At 55.1% G+C, this 21730-nt stretch overlaps 1 protein-coding gene across 1 annotated transcript in view; it reads left to right on the top strand.

The window, feature by feature from the left end:
- Positions 1–21730, top strand: part of LOC116958742 (uncharacterized) — a gene marked incomplete at its 3' end in the record, with an annotated part of 82921 nt that overhangs the window by 54898 nt on the left and 6293 nt on the right. The window contains exons 4-8 of the mRNA XM_076064408.1: positions 7061–7254; positions 8080–10404; positions 10500–10649; positions 13003–13287; positions 15690–16229. Of these exons, the coding sequence (XP_075920523.1) occupies positions 7061–7254; positions 8080–10404; positions 10500–10649; positions 13003–13287; positions 15690–16229 (3494 nt within the window). The remainder of the gene's footprint in view (positions 1–7060; positions 7255–8079; positions 10405–10499; positions 10650–13002; positions 13288–15689; positions 16230–21730) is intronic.

Below are 21730 nucleotides of genomic sequence, written 5' to 3' on the forward strand. Positions count from 1 at the left end.
AGTCTGTGGGTGGCAATCTTGAGTCTTTGGGTGGCAGTGTTGAGTCTGTGGGTGGCAGTGTTGAGTCTGTGGGTGGCAGTGTTAAGTCTGTGGGAGGCAGTGTTGAGTCTGTGGGGGGCAGTGTTGAGTCTGTGGGTGGAAGTGTTTAGTCTATGGGTGGCAGTGTTGAGTCTCTGGGTGGCAGTGTTGAGTCTGTGGGTGGCAGTGTTGAGTCTATGGGTGGCAGTGTTGAGTCTGTGGGTGGCAGTGTTGAGTCTGTGGGAGGCAGAGTTGAGTCTATGGGTGGCAGTGTTGAGTCTATGGGCAGTGTTGAGTCTGTGGGTGACAGTGTTGAGTCTATGGGCAGTGTTGAGTCTGTGGGTGGCAGTGTTGAGTCTATGGGTAGTGTTGAGTCTATGGGTGGCAGTGTTGAGTCTATGGGCAGTGTTGAGTCTGTGGGTGACAGTGTTGAGTCTATGGGTGACAGTGTTGAGTCTGTGGGTGACAGTGTTGAGTCTATGGGCAGTGTTGAGTCTATGGGTGGAAGTGTTGAGTCTATGGGCAGTGTTGAGTCTGTGGGTGACAGTGTTGAGTCTATGGGTGGCAGTGTTGAGTCTGTGGGTGGCAGTGTTGAGTCTGTTGGTGGCAGTGTTGAGTCTGTGGGTGGCAGTGTTGAGTCTGTGGGTGGCAGTGTTGAGTCTGTGGGTGGCAGTGTTGAGTCTGTCGGTGACAGTGTTGAGTTTATGGGTGGCAGTGTTGAGTCTATGGGTGGCATTGTTGAGTCTGTGGGTGGCAATGTTGAGTCTTTGGGTGGCAGTGTTGAGTCTGTGGGTGGCAGTGTTTAGTCTCTGGGTGGCAGTGTTGAGTTTATGAGTGGCAGTGTTGAGTCTGTGGGTGGCAGTGTTGAGTCTGTGAGTGGCAGTGTTGATTTTGTGGATGACAGTGTTGAGTCTATGGGTGGCAGTGTTGAGTCTATGGGTGACAGTGTTGAGTCTGTGGGTGGCAGTGTTGAGTCTGTGGGAGGCAGTGTTGAGTCTGTGGGTGGCAGTGTTGAGTCTATGGGTGGCAGTGTTGAGTCTATGGGTGGCAGTGTTGAGTCTATGGGTGGCAGTGTTGAGTCTATGGGTAGCAGTGTTTAGTCTATGGGTGGCAGTGTTTAGTCTATGGGTGGCAGTGTTGAGTCTATGAGTGGCAGTGTTGAGTCTATGAGTGGCAGTGTTGAGTCTGTGGGTGACAGTGTCGAGTCTGTGGGTGGCAATGTCCAGTCTGTGGGTGGCAGTGTTGAGTCTGTGGGTGGCAGTGTTGAGTCTATGGGTGGCAGTGTTGAGTCTATGGGTGGCAGTGTTGTGTCTATGGGTGGCATTGTTGAGTCTGTGGGTAGCAGTGTTGAGTCTATGGGTGGCAGTGTTGAGTCTGTGAGTGGCAGTGTTGAGTCTGTGGATGGCAGTGTTTAGTCTATGGGTGGCAGTGTTGAGTCTATGGGTGGCAGTGTTGAGTCTATTGGTGGCAGTGTCGAGTCTATGGGTGGCAGTGTGGAGTCTGTGGGTGGCAGTGTTGAGTATGGGTGGCAGTGTTGAGTCTATGGGTGGCAGTGTTGAGTCTATGGGTGGCAGTGTTGTGTCTATGGGTGGCATTGTTGAGTCTGTGGGTAGCAGTGTTGAGTCTATGGGTGGCAGTGTTGAGTCTGTGGGTGGCAGTGTTGAGTCTGTGGATGGCAGTGTTTAGTCTATGGGTGGCAGTGTTGAGTCTATGGGTGGCAGTGTTGTGTCTATGGGTGGCATTGTTGAGTCTATGGGTGGCAGTGTTGAGTCTATGGGTGGCAGTGTTGAGTCTGTGGGTGGCAGTGTTGAGTCTGTGGATGGCAGTGTTGAGTCTATGGGGGGCAGTGTTGAGTCTATGGGTGGTAGTGTTGAGTCTATGGGTGGCAGTGTTTAGTCTATGGGTGGCAGGGTTGAGTCTATGGGTGGCAGTGTTGAGTCAGTGGGTGACAGTGTTGAGTGTATGGGTGGCAGTGTTGAGTCTGTGGGTGGCAGTGTTTAGTCTATGGGTGCCAGTGTCGAGTCTATGGGTGGCAGTGTTGAGTCTATGTGTGGCAGTGTTGAGTCTATGGGTGGCAGTGTTGAGTCTGTGGGTGGCAGTGTTGAGTCTATGGGTGGCAGTGTTGAGTCTATGGGTGACAGTGTTGAGTCTATGGGTGGCAGTGTTGAGTCTGTGGGTGGCAGTGTTGAGTATGGGTGGCAGTGTTGAGTCTGTGGGTGGCAGTGTTGAGTCTATGGGTGGCAGTGTTGAGTCTGTGGGTGGCAATCTTGAGTCTTTGGGTGGCAGTGTTGAGTCTGTGGGTGGCAGTGTTGAGTCTGTGGGTGGCAGTGTTAAGTCTGTGGGTGGCAGGGTTGAGTCTATGGGTGGCAGTGTTGAGTCAGTGGGTGACAGTGTTGAGTGTATGGGTGGCAGTGTTGAGTCTGTGGGTGGCAGTGTTTAGTCTATGGGTGCCAGTGTCGAGTCTATGGGTGGCAGTGTTGAGTCTATGTGTGGCAGTGTTGAGTCTATGGGTGGCAGTGTTGAGTCTGTGGGTGCCAGTGTCGAGTCTATGGGTGGCAGTGTTGAGTCTATGTGTGGCAGTGTTGAGTCTATGGGTGGCAGTGTTGAGTCTGTGGGTGGCAGTGTTGAGTCTATGGGTGGCAGTGTTGAGTCTATGGGTGACAGTGTTGAGTCTATGGGTGGCAGTGTTGAGTCTGTGGGTGGCAGTGTTGAGTATGGGTGGCAGTGTTGAGTCTGTGGGTGGCAGTGTTGAGTCTATGGGTGGCAGTGTTGAGTCTGTGGGTGGCAATCTTGAGTCTTTGGGTGGCAGTGTTGAGTCTGTGGGTGGCAGTGTTGAGTCTGTGGGTGGCAGTGTTAAGTCTGTGGGAGGCAGTGTTGAGTCTGTGGGGGGCAGTGTTGAGTCTGTGGGTGGAAGTGTTGAGTCTCTGGGTGGCAGTGTTGAGTCTGTGGGTGGCAGTGTTGAGTCTATGGGTGGCAGTGTTGAGTCTGTGGGTGGCAGTGTTGAGTCTGTGGGAGGCAGTGTTGAGTCTATGAGTGGCAGTGTTGAGTCTATGGGCAGGGTTGAGTCTGTGGGTGACAGTGTTGAGTCTATGGGCAGTGTTGAGTCTGTGGGTGGCAGTGTTGAGTCTATGGGTAGTGTTGAGTCTATGGGTGGCAGTGTTGAGTCTATGGGCAGTGTTGAGTCTGTGGGTGACAGTGTTGAGTCTGTGGGTGACAGTGTTGAGTCTATGGGCAGTGTTGAGTCTATGGGTGGAAGTGTTGAGTCTATGGGCAGTGTTGAGTCTGTGGGTGACAGTGTTGAGTCTATGGGTGGCAGTGTTGAGTCTGTGGGTGGCAGTGTTGAGTCTGTTGGTGGCAGTGTTGAGTCTGTGGGTGGCAGTGTTGAGTCTGTGGGTGGCAGTGTTGAGTCTGTGGGTGGCAGTGTTGAGTCTGTCGGTGACAGTGTTGAGTTTATGGGTGGCAGTGTTGAGTCTATGGGTGGCATTGTTGAGTCTGTGGGTGGCAATGTTGAGTCTTTGGGTGGCAGTGTTGATTCTGTGGGTGGCGGTGTTTAGTCTATGGGTGGCAGTGTTGTGTTTTTGGGTGGCAGTGTTGAGTCTGTGGGTGGCAGTGTTGAGCCTATGGGTGGCAGTGTTGAGTCTGTCGGTAGCAGTGTTGAGTCTATGGATGGCAGTGTTGAGTCTGTGGGTGGCAGTGTTGAATCTATGGGTGGCAGTGTTGAGTCTATGGGTGGCAGTGTTGAGTCAGTGGGTGACAGTGTTGAGTCTGGGTGGCAGTGTTGAGTCTGTGGGTGGCAGTGTTTAGTCTATGGGTGGCAGTGTTGAGTCTATGGGTGGCAGTGTTGAGTCAGTGGGTGACAGTGTTGAGTCTGGGTGGCAGTGTTGAGTCTGTGGGTGGCAGTGTTTAGTCTATGGGTGGCAGTGTTGAGTCTATGGGTGGCAGTGTTGAGTCTATGGGTGGCAGTGTTGAGTCTGTGGGTGGCAGTGTTGAGTCTGTGGGTGGCAGTGTTGAGTCTGTGGGTGGCAGTGTTGAGTCTGTGGGTGGCAGTGTTGAGTCTATGGGTGCCAGTGTCGAGTCTATGGGTGGCAGTGTTGAGTCTATGTGGCAGTGTTGAGTCTATGGGTGGCAGTGTTGAGTCTGTGGGTGGCAGTGTTGAGTCTATGGGTGGCAGTGTTGAGTCTATGGGTGGCAGTGTTGAGTCTGTGGGTGGCAGTGTTGAGTATGGGTGGCAGTGTTGAGTCTGTGGGTGGCAGTGTTGAGTCTATGGGTGGCAGTGTTGAGTCTGTGGGTGGCAATCTTGAGTCTTTGGGTGGCAGTGTTGAGTCTGTGGGTGGCAGTGTTGAGTCTGTGGGTGGCAGTGTTAAGTCTGTGGGAGGCAGTGTTGAGTCTGTGGGTGGAAGTGTTTAGTCTATGGGTGGCAGTGTTGAGTCTCTGGGTGGCAGTGTTGAGTCTGTGGGTGGCAGTGTTGAGTCTATGGGTGGCAGTGTTTAGTCTGTGGGTGGCAGTGTTGAGCCCATGGGTGGCAGTGATGAGTCTGTGAGTGGCAGTGCTGAGTGTGGGTGGCAGTTTTGAGTCTGTGGGTGGCAGTGTTGAGTCTGTGGGTGGCAGTGTTGAGTCTGTGGGTGGCAGTGTTGAGTCTGTGGATGGCAGTGTTGATTCTGTGGGTGGCAGTGTTGATTTTGTGGATGACAGTGTTGAGTCTATGGATGGCAGTGTTGAGTCTATGGGTGGCAGTGTTGAGTCTATGGGTGGTAGTGTTGAGTCTTTGGGTGGTAGTGTTGAGTCTGTGGGTGGCAGTGTTAAGTCTATAGGTGGCAGTGTTGAGTCTATTGGTGGCAGTGTTGAGTCTGTGGGTGGCAATGTTGAGTCTTTGGGTGGCAGTGTTGCGTCTGTGGGTGGCAGTGTTGAGTCTGTGGGTGGCAGTGTTGAGTCTGTGGGTGGCAGTGTTGAGTCTGTGGGTGGCAGTGTTGAGTCTGTGGGTGGCAGTGTTGAGTCTGTGGGTGGCAGTTTTGAGTCTGTGGGTGGCAGTGTTGATTCTGTGGGTGGCAGTGTTGATTTTGTGGATGACAGTGTTGAGTCTATGGGTGGCAGTGTTGAGTCTATGGGTGGCTGTGTTGAGTCTGTGGGTGGCAGTGTTGAGTCTATTGGTCGCTGTGTTGAATCTGTGGGGGGCAGTGTTGAGTCTATGGGTGGCAGTGTTGAGTCTGTGGGAGGCAATGTTGAGTCTATGGGTGGCAGTGTTGAGTCTGTGGGTGGCAGTGTTGCGTCTATGGATGGCAGTGTTGAGTCTGTGGGTGGCAGCGTTGAGTCTGTGGGTGGCAGTGTTGAGTCTGTGGGTGGCAGTGTTGAGTCTGTGGGGGGCAGTGTTGAGTCTGTGGGTGGTAGTGTTGAGTCTGTGGGTGGCAGTGTTGAGTCTGTGGGTGGCAGTGTTGAGTCTGTGGGTGGCAGTGTTGAGTCTGTGGGTGGCAGTGTTGAGTCTGTAGGTGGCAGTGTTGAGTCTGTGGGTGGCAGTTTTGAGTCTGTGGGTGGCAGTGTTGATTCTGTGGGTGGCAGTGTTGATTTTGTGGATGACAGTGTTGAGTCTGTGGGTGGCAGTGTTGAGTCTATGGGTGGCAGTGTTGAGTCTATTGGTGGCAGTGTTGAATCTTTGGGGGGCGGTGTTGAGTCTATGGGTGGCAGTGTTGAGTCTGTGGGAGGCAATGTTGAGTCTATGGGTGGCAGTGTTGAGTCTGTGGGTGGCAGTGTTGCGTCTATGGGTGGCAGTGTTGAGTCTGTGGGGGGCAGTGTTGAGTCTATGGGTGGCAGTGTTTAGTCTCTGGGTGGCAGTGTTGAGTTTATGGGTGGCAGTGTTGAGTCTGTGGGTGGCAGTGTTGAGCCCATGGGTGGCAGTGATGAGTCTGTGAGTGGCAGTGTTGAGTCTGTGGGTGGCAGTGTTGAGTCTGTGGGTGGCAGTGTTGAGTCTGTGGGTGGCAGTGTTGAGTCTGTGGGTGGCAGTGTTGAGTCTGTGGGTGGCAGTGTTGAGTCTATGGGTGGCAGTGTTGAGTCTGTGGGTGGCAGTGTTGAGTCTGTGGGTGGCAGTTTTGAGTCTGTGGATGGCAGTGTTGAGTCTATGGGTGGCAGTGTTGAGTCTATTGGTGGCAGTGTTGAGTCTATGGGTGGCAATGTTGAGTCTTTGGGTGGCAGTGTTGAGTCTGTGGGTGGCGGTGTTTAGTCTATGGGTGGCAGTGTTGAGTCTGTGGGTGGCAGTGTTGAGCCTATGGGTGGCAGTGTTGAGTCTGTCGGTAGCAGTGTTGAGTCTATGGATGGCAGTGTTGAGTCTGTGGGTGGCAGTGTTGAATCTATGGGTGGCAGTGTTGAGTCTATGGGTGGCAGTGTTGAGTCAGTGGGTGACAGTGTTGAGTGTGGGTGGCAGTGTTGAGTCTATGGGTGACAGTGTTGAGTCTGTGGGTGGCAGTGTTGAGTCTGTGGGTCGCAGTGTTGAGTCTGTGGGTGGCAGTGTTGAGTCTATGGGTGGCAGTGTTGAGTCTATGGGTGGCAGTGTTGAGTCTATGGATGGCAGTGTTGAGTCTGTGGGTAGCAGTGTTGAGTCTATGGGTGGCAGTGTTGAGTCAGTGGGTGACAGTGTTGAGTCTGGGTGGCAGTGTTGAGTCTATGGGTGACAGTGTTGAGTCTGTGGGTGGCAGTGTTGAGTCTATGGGTGGCAGTGTTGAGTCTGTGGGTGGCAGTGTTGAGTCTGTGGGTGGCTGTTTTGAGCCTATGGGTGGCAGTGTTGAGTCTATGGGTGACAGTGTTGAGTCTATGGGTGGCAGTGTTGAGTCTGTGGGTGGCAGTGTTGAGTCTATAGGTGGCAGTGTTGAGTCTATGGGTGGCAGTGTTGAGTCTATGGGTGGCAGTGTTGAGTCTATGGGTGGTAGTTTTGAGTCTATGGGCAGTGTTGAGTCTATGGTGCAGTGTTGAGTCTATGGTGTTGTTACTGAGTCCATGGTGTTGTTACTGAGTCTTTGGTGTTTTACTTTCTGTGTCTCTCTGCCCGGCTAAGCAGCTCTGCGTAGCCGGGCGTCTTCTCTTGACTCACCGCCTCCTCCTGCTGGCACCACCGCCACCACGGCCACCGCCACCACCGCCACCACGGCCACCGCCACCACGGCCACCGCCACCACGGCCACCACCACAGGGCTGTCGCGCCAGCTGCTGCAGAGAGCGCTTCAATTAGCCAGGGTCAAGGCTCCCACGGGGGTAACGCTTGCGCCGGGCACCACTATCACCATCACTACCACCACTACCACCACTATCACCATCACCACCACTACCACCATCACCACCACTACCACCATCACCACCTTCACCACCACTATCACCACCACTACCACCACCACTACCACCACCACCAATACCATCACCACCACTACCACCACCATTACCACCATCACCACCACTACCACCACCACCATCATCACTACCACCATCACTACTATCACCACCACCACCTTCACCACCACTACCACCACCTTCATCACCACCACCACTACCACCACCATCATCACTACCACCACCATCATCACCACCACTACCATCACCACCACCACCATCACCACCACTACCACTACCACCACCACTACCACCATCACAACCACTACCACTACCATCACCACCACCATCACCACCACCATCACCACCACCACTATCACCACCACTATCACCACCACTACCACCACCACTACCACCACCATCATCACTTCCACCACCATCATCACCACCACTGCCATCACCACCACTACCACCACCACCATCACCACCACTACCACCATCACCACCACTACCACCATCACTACCACTACCACCATCACCACCACTACCACCATCACCACCACCATCACCACCACTACCACTACCATCACCACCACCATCACCACCACTACCATCACCAGCAGCTCCACCATCACCACCACCATCACCACCGTTGCCACTGAGACAGGAATTGGTTTTGCGTGCTGAACGCTGGAATCTGATGCCCCTCCCTCTCTCCCCTCCCCCCTCTCCCTCCACCCCTCCCCTCGACAGCGTCCTCCCCGACGTGCCCCGGCGGCCCCGGCGGCCCCGGCGGCCGTGGCCAGCGCCGTGGCCAGCGCCGTGAGCAGCAAAGCCAGCGCCGCGAGTGGCGTTAGCGCCGTCAGCTCCGTGAGCAGCTCCGTCAGCTCCGTGAGCAGCTCCGTGAGCAGCAACGTCAGCTCCGTGAGCAGCAACGTCAGCTCCGTGAGCGGCGTTAGCGCCGTCATCTCCGTGAGCACTGCCTTGAGCAGCAGCGTCAGCGCCGTCAGTGCCATGAGCAGCTCCGTGAGCAGCTCCGTGAGCAGCTCCGTGAGCAGCGCCGTCAGCGCCCGCTCCTCGCGCCCCATCCGGGTGCCCAAGCGCTACGCGGACGACGACGTCGCCTCGTTCGCTCCGCCCCCCAAGGCCGCCCGCCGCGACCACCGCGACCACCGCCCCCCCGCGCCGTTCCCGGCCCCCGAGGGCCGCCGCTGGAAGTCGCTGGGGCCCCGGCAGGGCGGCGCCGGCGGCGCCGGCGGTGCCGGCACTGCCGGCAGCGCTGCCGGCGCCGACGGCGGCGGCGGCGGCGGCGGCGCGGCGGCGGCGGCGCCGCTGCGGATCCGCCTGAGGGTCGCCCCGGAGCACCGGAATAGCACGGAGGTGGTGCGGGAGCAGCAGCAGCAGGAAGAGGTGAAGGAGGAGGAGCAGCAGGAGGTGAAGGAGGAGGAGCAGGAGGAGGAGGTGAAGAGGAAGGAGGTGAAGGAGGAGGAGAAGGAGGAGGAGGTTGGACCGCGGGCGACGAGGAGGCACTGCGGACGCTGGTGGCAGGGCCGGGGCCGGGGACGCGGCAGCAGCAGCAGGAGGAGGAGGAGGGGAGGAGGAGGAGGTGGAGCGAGGAGAGGAGGCGAGGAAGAGGAGGCCAAGGTGGGCGAGGTGGTGAAGGCGCTGGAGCAGCAGCAGCAGCAGCAGCAGCAGGAGGAGGTTTTGTCCGAGCGGCCGCTGCTAAAGAAGCGGAAGAATCGGCGGCAGGAGACGCCGGCGGATCACGATTCAGACCCCACCCCCAGCACCCTCACCACCACCACCCCTACCACCGCGCCCACCACCACCCCCATCACCACCACTCCCACCACCCCCACCCCTACCACCACCCTCACCACCACCCCCATCACCACCCCCACCACCCCCACCACCACCCTCACCACCACCCCCACCACCACCCCCACCGCCGCCACCGCCGCCGCCCGGTCTCCGGCATCGTCGCCGCCGCCGGTGTTGGTGGTGGTGGGCAAGCGGCGCTCCGCGCTGCGTGACCCGGCCTTCCGCTTCTCCTCGCTGCTGGCGTGCCAGCCGGACCCGCCGGCGGCGGTCGCCCCAGCAGCAGCAGCAGCAGCAGCCGCCGGCACCGCCGGCACCGCCGGAATCGGCGGCCGCTGGGGACGGGCGGCCGCCCGCGGCGGTGCCGGTCGGGCGCGGCAGCAGCAGCAGCAGCAACAACAACAACAGCAGCAACAACAACAACAACAGCAACAGCAGCGACGGCAGCAACAGCAGCAGCAGCGGCAGCTGCAACAGCAGCAGCTGCAACAACAACAACAACAGCAGCAGCTGCAGCAGCAGCAGCTCACCAAGCGTCAGCGTGGCGCCGGGCCGGAGCTCCTCGCCCACGGCCGGCGTCCGTGGGGGAGGGAGGGCGGCGGCGGCGGCGGTGGTGGCGGTGGTGGTGGCGGTGTTGCCGTTGCCGTTGCCGCCGCTTTATCTTCGTCGTCGTCGGCGTCGTCGGCGTCGGCGTCGGCGTCAGGCTGCTCGTCTTCGTCGTTGTCCTCGTCGTCATCGTCGTCAGCTTCTACTTCTTCTTCTTCTTCGTCGTCGTCGTCGTCGTCGTCGGAGGAGGAGGAGGAAGTGGAGGTGGAGGAGGAAGTGGAGGTGGAGGCGGGCGACGAGGCGAAGGAGCGGAGGGACGACGACGCGGTGGAGGCGGTGGTGGAGGCGGGCGACCAGGTGGCGGGCGACCAGGTGGCGGGGTCCGCGGCGATGGGCGGCGGCGTTCACAAACTCGTGCTCAAGATCCACGCCAGCCGCCTCGTCCGGCCGAGCGCCGACGCCGACGACGCCGACGAGGAGGAGGAGGAGGAGCAAGAGGAGGAGGAGGAGGAGAGGAAGAGGAGGAGGAGGCGGAAGAAGAAGAAGAAGAGGAAGAGGAGGAGGAGGATTAGGCGGAGGAGGAAGCGACGGAAGAAGAACGCACGGCGGAGATCGCTCGCAGCGGGCGACTCCAAGCGGGGCGACGAGGAGGAGGAGGAGGTGGAGGAGGAGGAGGAGGAGGTGGAGGAGGAGGAAGAGGAGGTGGAGGAGGAGGTGGGGGAGGAGGGGGGAGGGTGTCGTGGCGCAAGCGGGCGGAGGAGCGCCGGATCCACCAGCGTGTGGACGCCATCCTGGCTGAAATGCGTCAGCTGGAGAGGAGGCGCAGGGGGAGGGGGGTGGTGAGGAAGGGGGGGGCCGCAGGGGGTGAGGAGGTGGAGGGGGGTGAGGAGGTGGAGGGGGGTGAGGAGGTGGAGGGGGGTGAGGAGGTGGAGGGGGGTGGAGAGACTCCAGCAGAGCGGGTGAGGCACTCACTCAGATACTCACTTACTTAGACACTCACTCAGACACTCACTCACTCAGACACTCACTCAGACACTCACTCAGACACTCACTCAGACACTCACTTACTCAGACACTCACTTACTCAGACACTCACTCACTCAGACACTCACTCACTCAGACACTTACTCAGACACTCACTCAGACACTCACTTACTCTAGATTTGAAGCTTTCATGACTGCAAGGATCCATACTCTTTGGTTCTATTCGGTAAAGTCACGTAGGTAAAAAAATAAAACAACAAAAATCACGACGTTTCGGCCTCAACACAAGTGGCCTTCATCAGGTGAAGGGATCAGACTGTCACGAGGACAGCGTTGGAGTGAAGAAGACAGTCCAGCCCAGGTCGCGTCCTTTTAAGCTGTGTGGGAGGAAACAAAACGCTTTGACAAAGGAATTAGCATTAAATGACCGAAAAGCACAAGAGGACCGGCACGGAGGGGGGGAGTTTACAAATGTAGGTGTGAAGTGAAATAAGCTTCTATGAAAGTTTGGTATGTCACTATTTGGATAAATACTATTGAAAATTAGTTTAAATGTTTGGTATGATTTAGAACATCTTTCCAATGGTTGCTTAATTTGAAACCATCTTCTCGGTTGAAATTGTGTCTGTGTTTGTAAATCTGAATTGCCTCGTGGATAAATCTCTGATGAAAACCTGTGGGTTTACAAAGGACCTCGGTATCGGAGAAAATTATATCGTGATCACCCACAGCGTTGTAACAGTGGTCAGCTACGGCAGAAGAATTCGTTCTGCCGTGTTTCAAATCTGATTTGTGCTCGCGAATTTGGTCAGAGACATGTCGTTTCGTCTCCCCGATATAGCAGTCACCACAGGTGCAGCTCAATTTGTAAACCCCGGGGTACTGTAAGTCAGGAATGACATCCTTCACGGATGGGATCAGGTCACGAATTTTGTGTACTGTATTGAACCGGACCAGGATCTTGTGTTTGTTCAGAATTTTGGAGATCTTTTTAGTAACGTCTGCTATATATGGTAGTGTGATGGTTTTGATCAGAGTATCAAGTGGTTGTTTCTGTATGGAGGGAGAAACAGCTTGGCGGATGGTACGGTCAGAGTATCCGTTTCTCTTGAGGGCCAGATGTACATGTTTTAATTCACTGGTCAGGTGGTGTTGGTCCGAAATGCAATGAGCCCTGTGGTATAACATTTTGATGAGAGAATTTTTTTGAGTTGGGTGGTGGTGGGAATCAGGTTTCAAGTAGGAATCTGTGTGGGTGGGTTTCCTATAGACAGAATGTCCCAATGAGTCCTCTCAAACAAAACATCCATGAATGGCAGCTTGCCATCTTTCTCCACTTCCATGGTGAATTTGATGGCGGGATGTCTGGAATTGATGTGGTGTAGGAAAAGGTTTAAAGCTGGGAGGCCATGTGGCCAAGTGACGAAAGTGTCGTCCACATATCTCTTCCACAGGGAAGGTCTGAGGGTGGAAGTCTGGATGGCATCTGATTCAAATTTCTCCATGAAAACATTGCCTATCACTGGTGACAAGGGAGAACCCATGGGGGTACCCTCATTTTGTTTGTAGAAGGTGCCATTCCAAGTAAAGTAGATATTGGTGAGGCAGTGCCTAACCAGCGCAGGTGTATCGGGGTCTAGTCCATGTTGTACCAAATTTTAAATTATTTCAATGGTATCAGGTACTGGGACCTTGGTGAACAGAGAGACCACATCGAAGCTGACAAGGATATCGTCAGCGGACAGTACAACATCTTTGACCATAGAGACCAATTGGGCTGAGTTAAGTACTGCTGAGGCGGTCTTGCCAGTGAAAGGCAGCAAGGTATCTGACAGAAAACGTGCTAGCTTATACGTAGAGGAGTTGATCGTGGATATGATGGGTCGTAGTGGGGTACCTTCTTTATGAATCTTGGGGAGACCATAGAATCTAGGGGGTCTTGCAGCAGAAGGTTTCAGGGAAGGGCGTTTAGTTGGTTCGATTAGGGAGGTCGAACTTGTGATGATGTTGTTGGTTTTTATCGTTAGGCTATTATCACTCAGACACTCACTCACTCAGACACTCTCAGACACTCTCTCACTCAGACACTCACTCAGACACTCATTCACTCAGACACACACTCACTCAGACACTCACTCACTCAGACACTCACTCACTCAGACACTCACTCCGACACTCACTCACTCAGTGTGTTGTGTCAGTGTGTGTCAGTGTGTGTGTCACACACACACACACTGACACACACACACTGACACACTGGCACACACACACACTGACACACACACACTGACACACACATACTCTCCCTGCTTCTCTGTCTCACCTCAGGACCCCATCACTGCCACCACCGCCACCACTGCCACCACCGCCACCACCGCCGCCACCGCCGCCACGTCACCCTCCTCGTCAGCCGCCCAGGAAAAAGCGATGCCCGACGGAGCCCTGGGGACCCCCGGCGGTCCCGGGTCGGAGGGACGGGCGGGAGGAGAGGGACAGGCAGAGGAGGATGAGGAGGTGGAGGGAGGAGGTGGAGGGAGGTCGTCATCGGTGGTGGTGGCTCGCCTGCTGCGGAAGGCGCATGTGCAGCTGCAGCAGATCAAGAGTGACAAGCAGGTCTGTGTGTGTGTCTGGCTGTGTGTGTCTGTGTGTGTGTCAGGCAGCGGGCAGAGATGATCTCCCAAGCGAAATGCTGAGGGAGGGTGGCGTTTGTGCACAGACTGCCCTATATGACATCATAGCAGTCTGGACCACTGGACGGGTTCCGCAGGATTGGAAGGATGCCCTCATGGTCCCCCTCTTTTTTGAAGGGGGACCGCACAGACTGTAACAACTACAGGGGCATCTCACTCCTCAGTGTGCCGGGAAAGGTCCTGGCAAGGATTATTCAACATCGCCTCGCCAGGCACGCTGAGGAGAGGCTTACGGAGCCCCAATGCGGTTTCAGGAAAGGGCGGTCCTGCACAGATGCCATATTTTGTGTCCGTCTGCTACAGCAGAGGTGTAGGGAATTCCAGCAAGACCTACATCTCTGCTTTATTGACCTGGTCAAGGCCTATGATACCATCAGTAGGCCTGGGCTCTGGGTTGTTCTTTGTGCTTTTGGAGTCCCTGACCCTCTGCTCACGATCATTAAGGACCTTCATGATGGTGAGCGGGCCCGGGTAAAATTACGTGGCCGGGAGTCCGAGCCATTCCCTGTACACCTTGGGGTGCGACAGGGATGTCCTCTGGCTCCCACATGATTTAACATCTTTTTTGACCACGTAGTTCGTGAAGCCTTCAATAGTTGTACTGGGGGAATCTCCATATGATACAGATATAATGGGAGGCTGATCGATGCCCAGGTGCGGTCAAGGGATGGCTCCCTATTGCTCAACCACGTTATGTATGCCGATGATTTGGTAATAGCTGCTCATTCAGAGGAGGAGTTGGAGACGCTGCTGCTTAGACTGGAGCGTGCCACTAAGAGATGGGGCCTTACCATCAGCCCCACCAAAACTAAGCACCTGCCTGGGTATTTTTTTACCATCAGACACTCCACCCCCACAAATCCCAATCGGTGATGGGGCAGTTGTGGAGAGAATGGAGAGTTTCCCATACCTGGGCAGTGTGTTTATGACCGGCTCCAGTTTAACAGCAGAGGTCTCACTCCGAATCAGTCGAGCGGCAATATCTTTTCATCGGTTGCGTAACGCTGTGTGGAAGCTACCTGGTCTGTCGCTCCGCACTAGGCTTCAGGTCTTCTCGGCCACGGTCATTCCCTCCCTTCTCTACGCTTGCGAAACGTGGACCCCCCTAATGGAACATCTTCGCCGGTTAGAAACATTTAGGCTGGCCTGCCTACGATCCATCCTGGGTTTAACCAGGCTGGATTGTGTGAGGAGCTCACAAATCCTTGAAAGATCTGGGCACGGTCCCATTAGTGAGCTACTCCGGCAGGCAAGGCTGCGTTGGCTGGGTCATGTAGCCCGCATGCCCAGCCCACCGCATGCCGAAACAGCTTTTGTTCGGCCGGATCGAGGGGGCTAAACGGGCGCGGCACGGGCTAGAGAAGAGATGGAGTGACGTGGTACAGGAGGACGTGGAGCTGATTGTACTTGCCGATGACCGGTACCAGCGGTGTCAAGATCGGCCTCTGTGGAGGAGGCTCGTGAAGGATGCTACTGGGCAGTTGGAGGCAGTCACCCTCCAAAAACAACGGAGGGCGGAGGAGCGACGCTCACAACAACGAGCGGAGCGCCGGGTGGCTGAAGCACAGCAGGTTGGCACAGTAGGGGGCAAAGGTGGTGCATCAGCCAGTCATCTCAGTCAATCGACCCGTGGCACCTGGGTCTGCCCCGTGATCTGCCAGCGGGCAGTCGACACTTCACGTGGCGTCAAGGTGCACATAGCCTGGCACAAGCGTCGTGGTGACGTCACCGCCACTTAGTGGCGAATGCCGGTTGTTGTTGTTGTGTGTGTCTCTGTGTGTCTGTGTGTGTGTCTGTGTGTGTGTCTGTGTGTCTGTGTGTGTGTCTGTGTGTCTGTGTGTGTGTCTCTGTGTGTGTGTCTGTGTGTCTGTGTGTGTGTCTCTGTGTGTGTGTCTGTGTGCCTGTGTGTGTGTCTCTGTGTGTGTGTGTGTGTGTAGCGGTTAGCGCGCTGCACTATGAACCTGGCGACCCGGGTTCGATTCCCGCTCACGGCCAACACCAGTGACGATTATCTGAACCGGTCCCGGGCCTCCCCTAGGTCGACTCAGCCTCAAATGAGTACCTTGTGCGGTGTGTAAACATCGTCACTAGGGAGACAAAGGCGGTCGGGCGTGGTGCTGGCCACCCACCCCCTCGTGTACCGTTACCGGCCTTCATAGGTGCTCGCTAACAGCACTTGCCCCTACAGTCTGTTAAGGCTATACGGGGGATCTTTGTCTTTGTGTGTGTGTGTCCGTGTGTGTGTCTGTGTGTTGAGGAAGGCTTCACGTGCCACTGCAGCAGGCCCCTCCCTCTCACCTCTCTTTGCTCCCTCTCTCCCCGCAGTCCGTCCGCCATCTCAAGCCCGACTCCTCGCTTCCCTCGTCAGCTGCCCATCACCTCACCGCCACCACCGCCGCCACCACCGCCGCCACCGCCGCCACCACCGGCCCGGCAGTCCGGCCTGCCCGTGGTGCCCCGGTGTCGACGCGCTCCTCCCGCACGCGGTGCGATCACTCCGGCAACAACGCCGGCGCCGCCGCCACCGCCGCCACCACCGCCGCCACCACCGCCGCCATTGCCGCCACGGCCCAGCTGGCAGTGGTGCCGGTGGCGGCTTTGTTGCCGGCAGCGGCAGCGAGTACTTCAGCGAGTACTTCAGCGAGTACTTCAGCGAGTACTTCAGCGAGCTCGGAGAGTACTTCAGCGAGTACTTCAGCGAGTACTTCAGCGAGTACTTCAGCGAGTACTTCAGCGAGTACTTCAGCGAGCATGGCAGCGAGCATGGCAGCGAGCACGGCAGCGACGGGGGAGAGAGTTGGGATGAAGAGGAAACTGGATGCACTCTTCTCAAGGGAGGGAGGAAAGAGAGACAGCAGGTTCCAGGTGAGGGTCTCCTCTGTGTGTGTGTCTGTGTGTGTGTGTCTGTGAGTGTCTGTGTGTGTCTGTGTGTGTCTGTGTGTGTCTGTGTCGCGGTGCTGGACGGGCAACTCTGTCGTGGACAATGCTGTGGGGGGAGGGCCAATTCCGATTGGCTCCTCCCCTCATGGCGTCTGTGTCCACCACAGTGGCTAAACGGGGGCTCTGGACGGGTGCGAGGGGCTGGTAACCCCTCCACCTTTCCATTAATTACCACTAACCCACGAGTTAAACTGAAATATGGAACTAATAAGCTTGTGCCGGAGACCCCGGGGGGGACAGGTGTCTATGACGTCTTCTGGTCAAACCCCAATTGGCGGAGCCAGAAGATTGAATCTCTACCCTCAGGGCTCCTCCAGAAACAACGAAAAGCCACTTCGTGTGGCCACGTGGAATGTTCGAACGCTCACTGCGGAGGAGAGGCTGCCACTCCTCTGTCGGGAGCTGGACCGGTACCGCCTGGATCTCTGTGGCATTCAGGAGGTCCGGTGGACCTGTTCTGGCTCCTGCCACCATAAGGGGTGGACAGTCCTTTACTCGGGGCAGCAGACTGCCAAACAACAGGGTGTGGCTCTTCTTTTGAACAAAAGAATGAAGGGGGCGTGGGAGCGTGGCGGTGAGGTGTGGGAAGCTGTAAGCTCCAGGCTACTTTGGGCTCGCCTTCCCATCAACCGGAGGCGAGGAGTGGTGGTCGTGGTTACTTATGCCCCCACCGAAGACGAACATCCGTGGAGGGATGCAGGCAAAGTCGATGAGTCAGATGCCTTCTATGACCTCCTGTCACAGGTGCTGGCTAAAGTGGCACCTCGGGATAGAGTCATCAAGTTGGGTGACTTCAATGCCCGAGTTGGTCATGATGCTGGCACCTGGTCTGGAGTGATTGGAGGGCATGGGCCAGATCAGCTCAATAACAATGGTAGGAGGCTGCTAGATTTTTGTGCAGCCCATGGGCTTGTAATTACCAACACGCTCTTCCGGCATCAGCGCATCCACACAACATCATGGATGCATGCCGGGTCCAAGCAAGAACATCTGCTGGACTACATAGTGACGGACCAGTGGATGCGAGCCCATGTCCTTGACACCAGGACCTACCGTGGAGCTGATCTGCCCTCTGACCATCGACTAGTTATCTGTAAGATGCACCTGCCATTCTTCCACTCCGGTGGTGGGTGTACACCCAGAACCCCATTCCATGGTCTCAGTTATCTGATGAAAGTTGCAAGCGAGAATTTCATCATCGCTTGCGGCTGGGATTGGCATCATCCCCCACTCCTCCTGATGTTGAGGGTAGATGGGCAAGGTTTAGGACTGTGACTCATGCAGCTGCAATGGCTGCTTTGGGTACGCGATCCACACCTCCCCAGAGACCCTGGCTGACAGAGGAGGTGTTCAGGATGGTTGAGAAAAAGCGACAGGCCCACTGTCATCAGCTACAGAATCCCACATCAGAGAATGAGGAGGCTTACCGCAGCTTTCGCTCGGAGGTTCAGAGAGCCGTGAGGCACTGCAAGGATGGGTGGTGGTCGCGGGCTGCAGAGGAGATGGAGTCTGCCTCAGTGGCCCGTGATCACAAATCTCTATTTAACTCCATCAAAAAAGTAACCTGCAGCGCCACACCTATTACCATCATTAGGGGAAAAAACGGTGATCCAATCTCCGACCCCCAGGAACAGGTTTGCAGATTTGCTGAGCATTTCTGTGAGGTCCTGGGGGAGGGAAAATCCCTCAGCCAGGAAAACATCGTGGCACAAAGTGAGGATGACCCTGCTGATGCTGCTGGGCCTCAAATATTGGAAGAAGTCACCCGCTGTGAGTGGCTGGCTGAAGTACCATCTGTTGAGGAAGTACTGACGGCGATCCGGAGTCTGAGACCAGGAAAGGCAGCGGGCAGAGATGATCTCCCAAGAGATGCTGAGGGAGGGTGCCGTTTGTGCACAGACTGCCCTATATGACATCATAACAACAGTCCGGACAACTGGACGGGTTCCACAGGATTGGAAGGATGCTCTGTTGGTCCCCCTCTTTAAGAAGGGGGACCGCACAGACTGTACCAAGTACAGGGGCATCTCACTCCTCAGTGTGCCAGGAAATGTGCTGGCAAGGATTATTCAACATCGCCTTGCCAGGCACGCTGAGGAGGGGCTTGCGGAGCCCTAATGCGGTTTCAGGAAAGGGCGGTCCTGCACAGATGCCATTTTTTCTGTCCGTCTGCTACAGTAGAGGTGTAGGGAATTCCAACAAGACCTACATCCTCTTTGGTTCTATTCGGTAAAGTCACGTAGGTAAAAATAAAATAACAAAAAAGCACGACGTTTCGGCCACAACACAAGTGGCCCTCATCAGGTGAAGGGACCGGACTGTCCAGAGGACAGCGTTGGAGTGAAGACAGCAAGCCCAGGTCGCGTCCTTTAAGCTGTGTGGGAGGAAACAAAAAACGTCTTGACAAAGGAATTAGCATAACAATGATGTACTGGAGCGGCACGGAGGCGGGGAGGAGTTTACATAATGTTGGTGTGAAGGCAAATAAGCTGCTGTGAAAGTTTGGAATACCACTACTTGAATAAATATACTGTATCATTGAAAATTAGTTTAATGTTTTGGTTTGATTGAGAACATCTTTCCAATGATTGCTTAATTTGAAAACCATCCTATCGGTTGAAATTGTGTCTGTGTTTGTTAATCTGAATTGCCTCGTGGACAAATCTCTGATAAAAACCCGTGGGTTTGCAGAGAACCTTGGTATCGGAGAAAACTATATCGTGATCACCCACAGCGTTGTAACAGTGATCAGCTACGGCAGAATAATTCGTTCTGCCGTGTTTCAAATCTGATTTGTGCTCGCGAATTCGGTCAAAGACATTTCGTTTCGTCTCCCCGATATAGCAGTCACCACAGGTGCAGCTCAATTTGTAAACCCCGGGGTACTGTAAGTCAGGAACGACATCCTTCACAGATGGAATCAGGTCACGGATTTTGTGTACTGTATTGAACCGGACCTCTCATCAAAACGTTATACCACAGGGCACATTGCATTACGGACCAACACCACCTGACCAGTGAATTAAAACATGTACACCTGGCCCTCAAGAGAAACGGATACTCTGACCGTACCATCCGCCAAGCTGTTTCTCCCTCCATACAGAAACAACCACTTGATACTCTGATCAAAACCATCACACTACCATATATAGCAGGCGTTACTAAAAAGATTTCCAAAATTCTAAACAAGCACAAGATCAAGGTCCGGTTCAATACAGTACACAAAATTCGTGATCTGATCCCATCCGTGAAGGATGTCATTCCTGACTTACAGTACCCCGGGGTTTACAAACTGAGCTGGACCTGTGGTGACTGCTATATCGGGGAGACGAAACGAAATGTCTCTGACCAAATTCGCGAGCACAAATCAGATTTGAAACACGGCAGAACGAATTATTCTGCCGTAGCTGATCACTGTTACAACGCTGTGGGTGATCACGATATAGTTTTCTCCGATACCAAGGTTCTCTGCAAACCCACGGGTTTTTTATCAGAGATTTGTCCACGAGGCAATTCAGATTTACAAACACAGACATAATTTCAACCGAGAGGATGGTTTCAAATTAAGCAATCATTGGAAAGATGTTATAAATCAAACCAAAACATTAAACTAATTTTCAATGATACAGTATATTTATTCAAGTAGTGGTATTCCAAACTTTCACAGCAGCTTATTTGCCTTCACACCAACATTATGTAAACTCCCCCCCCCCGCCTCCGTGCCGCTCCAGTACATCATTGTTATGCTAATTCCTTTGTCAAGGCGTTTTTGTTTCCTCCCACACAGCTTAAAGGACGCGACCTGGGCTTGGCTGTCTTCACTCCAACGCTGTCCTCTGGACAGTCCGGTCCCTTCACCTGATGAGGGCCACTTGTGTTGTGGCCGAAACGTCGTCGTGATTTTTTGTTATTTTATTTTTACCTACGTGACTTTACCGAATAGAACCAAAGAGTATGGATCCTTGCAGTCACGAAAGCTTCAAATCTAGAAGATCTACATCTCTGCTTTATTGACCTGGTCAAGGTCTATGATACCATCAAGTAGGCCTGGGCTCTGGGTCGTTCTTCGTGCTTTTGGAGTCCCTGACCCTCTGCTAACGATCATTAAGGACGTTCATGATGGTGAGCGGGCCCAGGTAAAACTACGTGGCCGGAAGTCAGAGCCATTCCCTGTACACCTTTGGGTGCGACAGGGATGTCCTCTGGCGCCCACATTATTTAACATCTATTTTGACCACGTTTGTTCATGAAGCCTTCAATAGCTGTACCGGGGGAATCTTCATTTGGTACAGATATAATGGGAGGCTGATCGATGCCCGGGTGCGGTCAAGTGATGGCTCCCTATTGCTCAACCACGTTATGTATGCCGATGATTTGGTAATAGCTGCTCATTCAGAGGAGGAGTTGGAGACGCTGCTGCTGAGACTGGAGCGTGCCACTAAGAGGTGGGGCCTTACCATCAGCCCCACCAAAACTAAGCACCTGCCTGGGTTTTTTGTACCATCGGACACTCCACCCCCACAACTCCCAATCGGGGATGGGGCAGTTGTGGAAAGAGTGGAGAGTTTCTCATACCTGGGCAGTGTGCTTATGACCGGCTCCAGTTTAACCGCAGAGGTCTCACTCCGAATCAGTCGAGCGGCAATATCTTTTCATCGGTTCCGTAACGTTGTGTGGAAGCTACCTGGTCTGTCGCTCCGCACTAAGCTTCAGGTCTTCTCGGCCACGGTCATTCCCTCCCTACTCTACGCTTGCGAAACGTGGACCCCCCTAATGGAACATCTTCGCCGGTTAGAAACATTTAGGCTGGCCTGCCTACGATCCATCCTGGGTTTAACAAGGCTGGATTGTGTGAGGAGCTCACAAATCTTTGAAAGATCTGGGCAGGGTCCCATCGGTGAGCTCCTCCGGCAGGCAAGGCTGCGTTGGCTGGGTCATGTAGCCCGCATGCCCAGCCACCGCATGCCGAAACAGCTTTTGTTCGGCCGGATCTAGGGGGTTAGACAGGCGCGGCACGGGATAGAGAAGAGATGGAGTGACGTGGTACAGGAGGACGTGGAGCTGAGTGGACTTGCCGATGACCGGTACCAGCGGTGTCAAGATCGGCCTCTGTGGAGGAGGCTCGTGAAGGACTCTACTGAGCAGTTTTAGGCAGTCGCCCTCCAACAACAACGGAGGGCGGAGGAGCGACGCTCACAACAACGAGCGGAGCGCCGGGTGGCTAAAGCACAGCAGGTTGGCACAGTAGGGGGCACAGGTGGTGCATCAGCCAGTCATCTCAGTCAGTCGACCCGTGGCACCTGCTGGGTCTGCCCCGTGACCTCCTGCCTGCGGGCGTTCGACACTTCACGTGGCCTCAGGGTGCACATAGCCTGGCACAAGCGTCGTGGTGACGTCACCGCCACTTAGTGGCGAATGGCGGTTGT

This window comes from Petromyzon marinus, unplaced genomic scaffold (genome assembly GCF_048934315.1).
Source record: "Petromyzon marinus isolate PM22_M1 ecotype Great Lakes invasive population unplaced genomic scaffold, UKy_Petmar_22M1.pri1.0 PM_Scaffold_426, whole genome shotgun sequence".
Classification (NCBI taxonomy): Eukaryota; Metazoa; Chordata; class Hyperoartia; order Petromyzontiformes; family Petromyzontidae; genus Petromyzon; species Petromyzon marinus.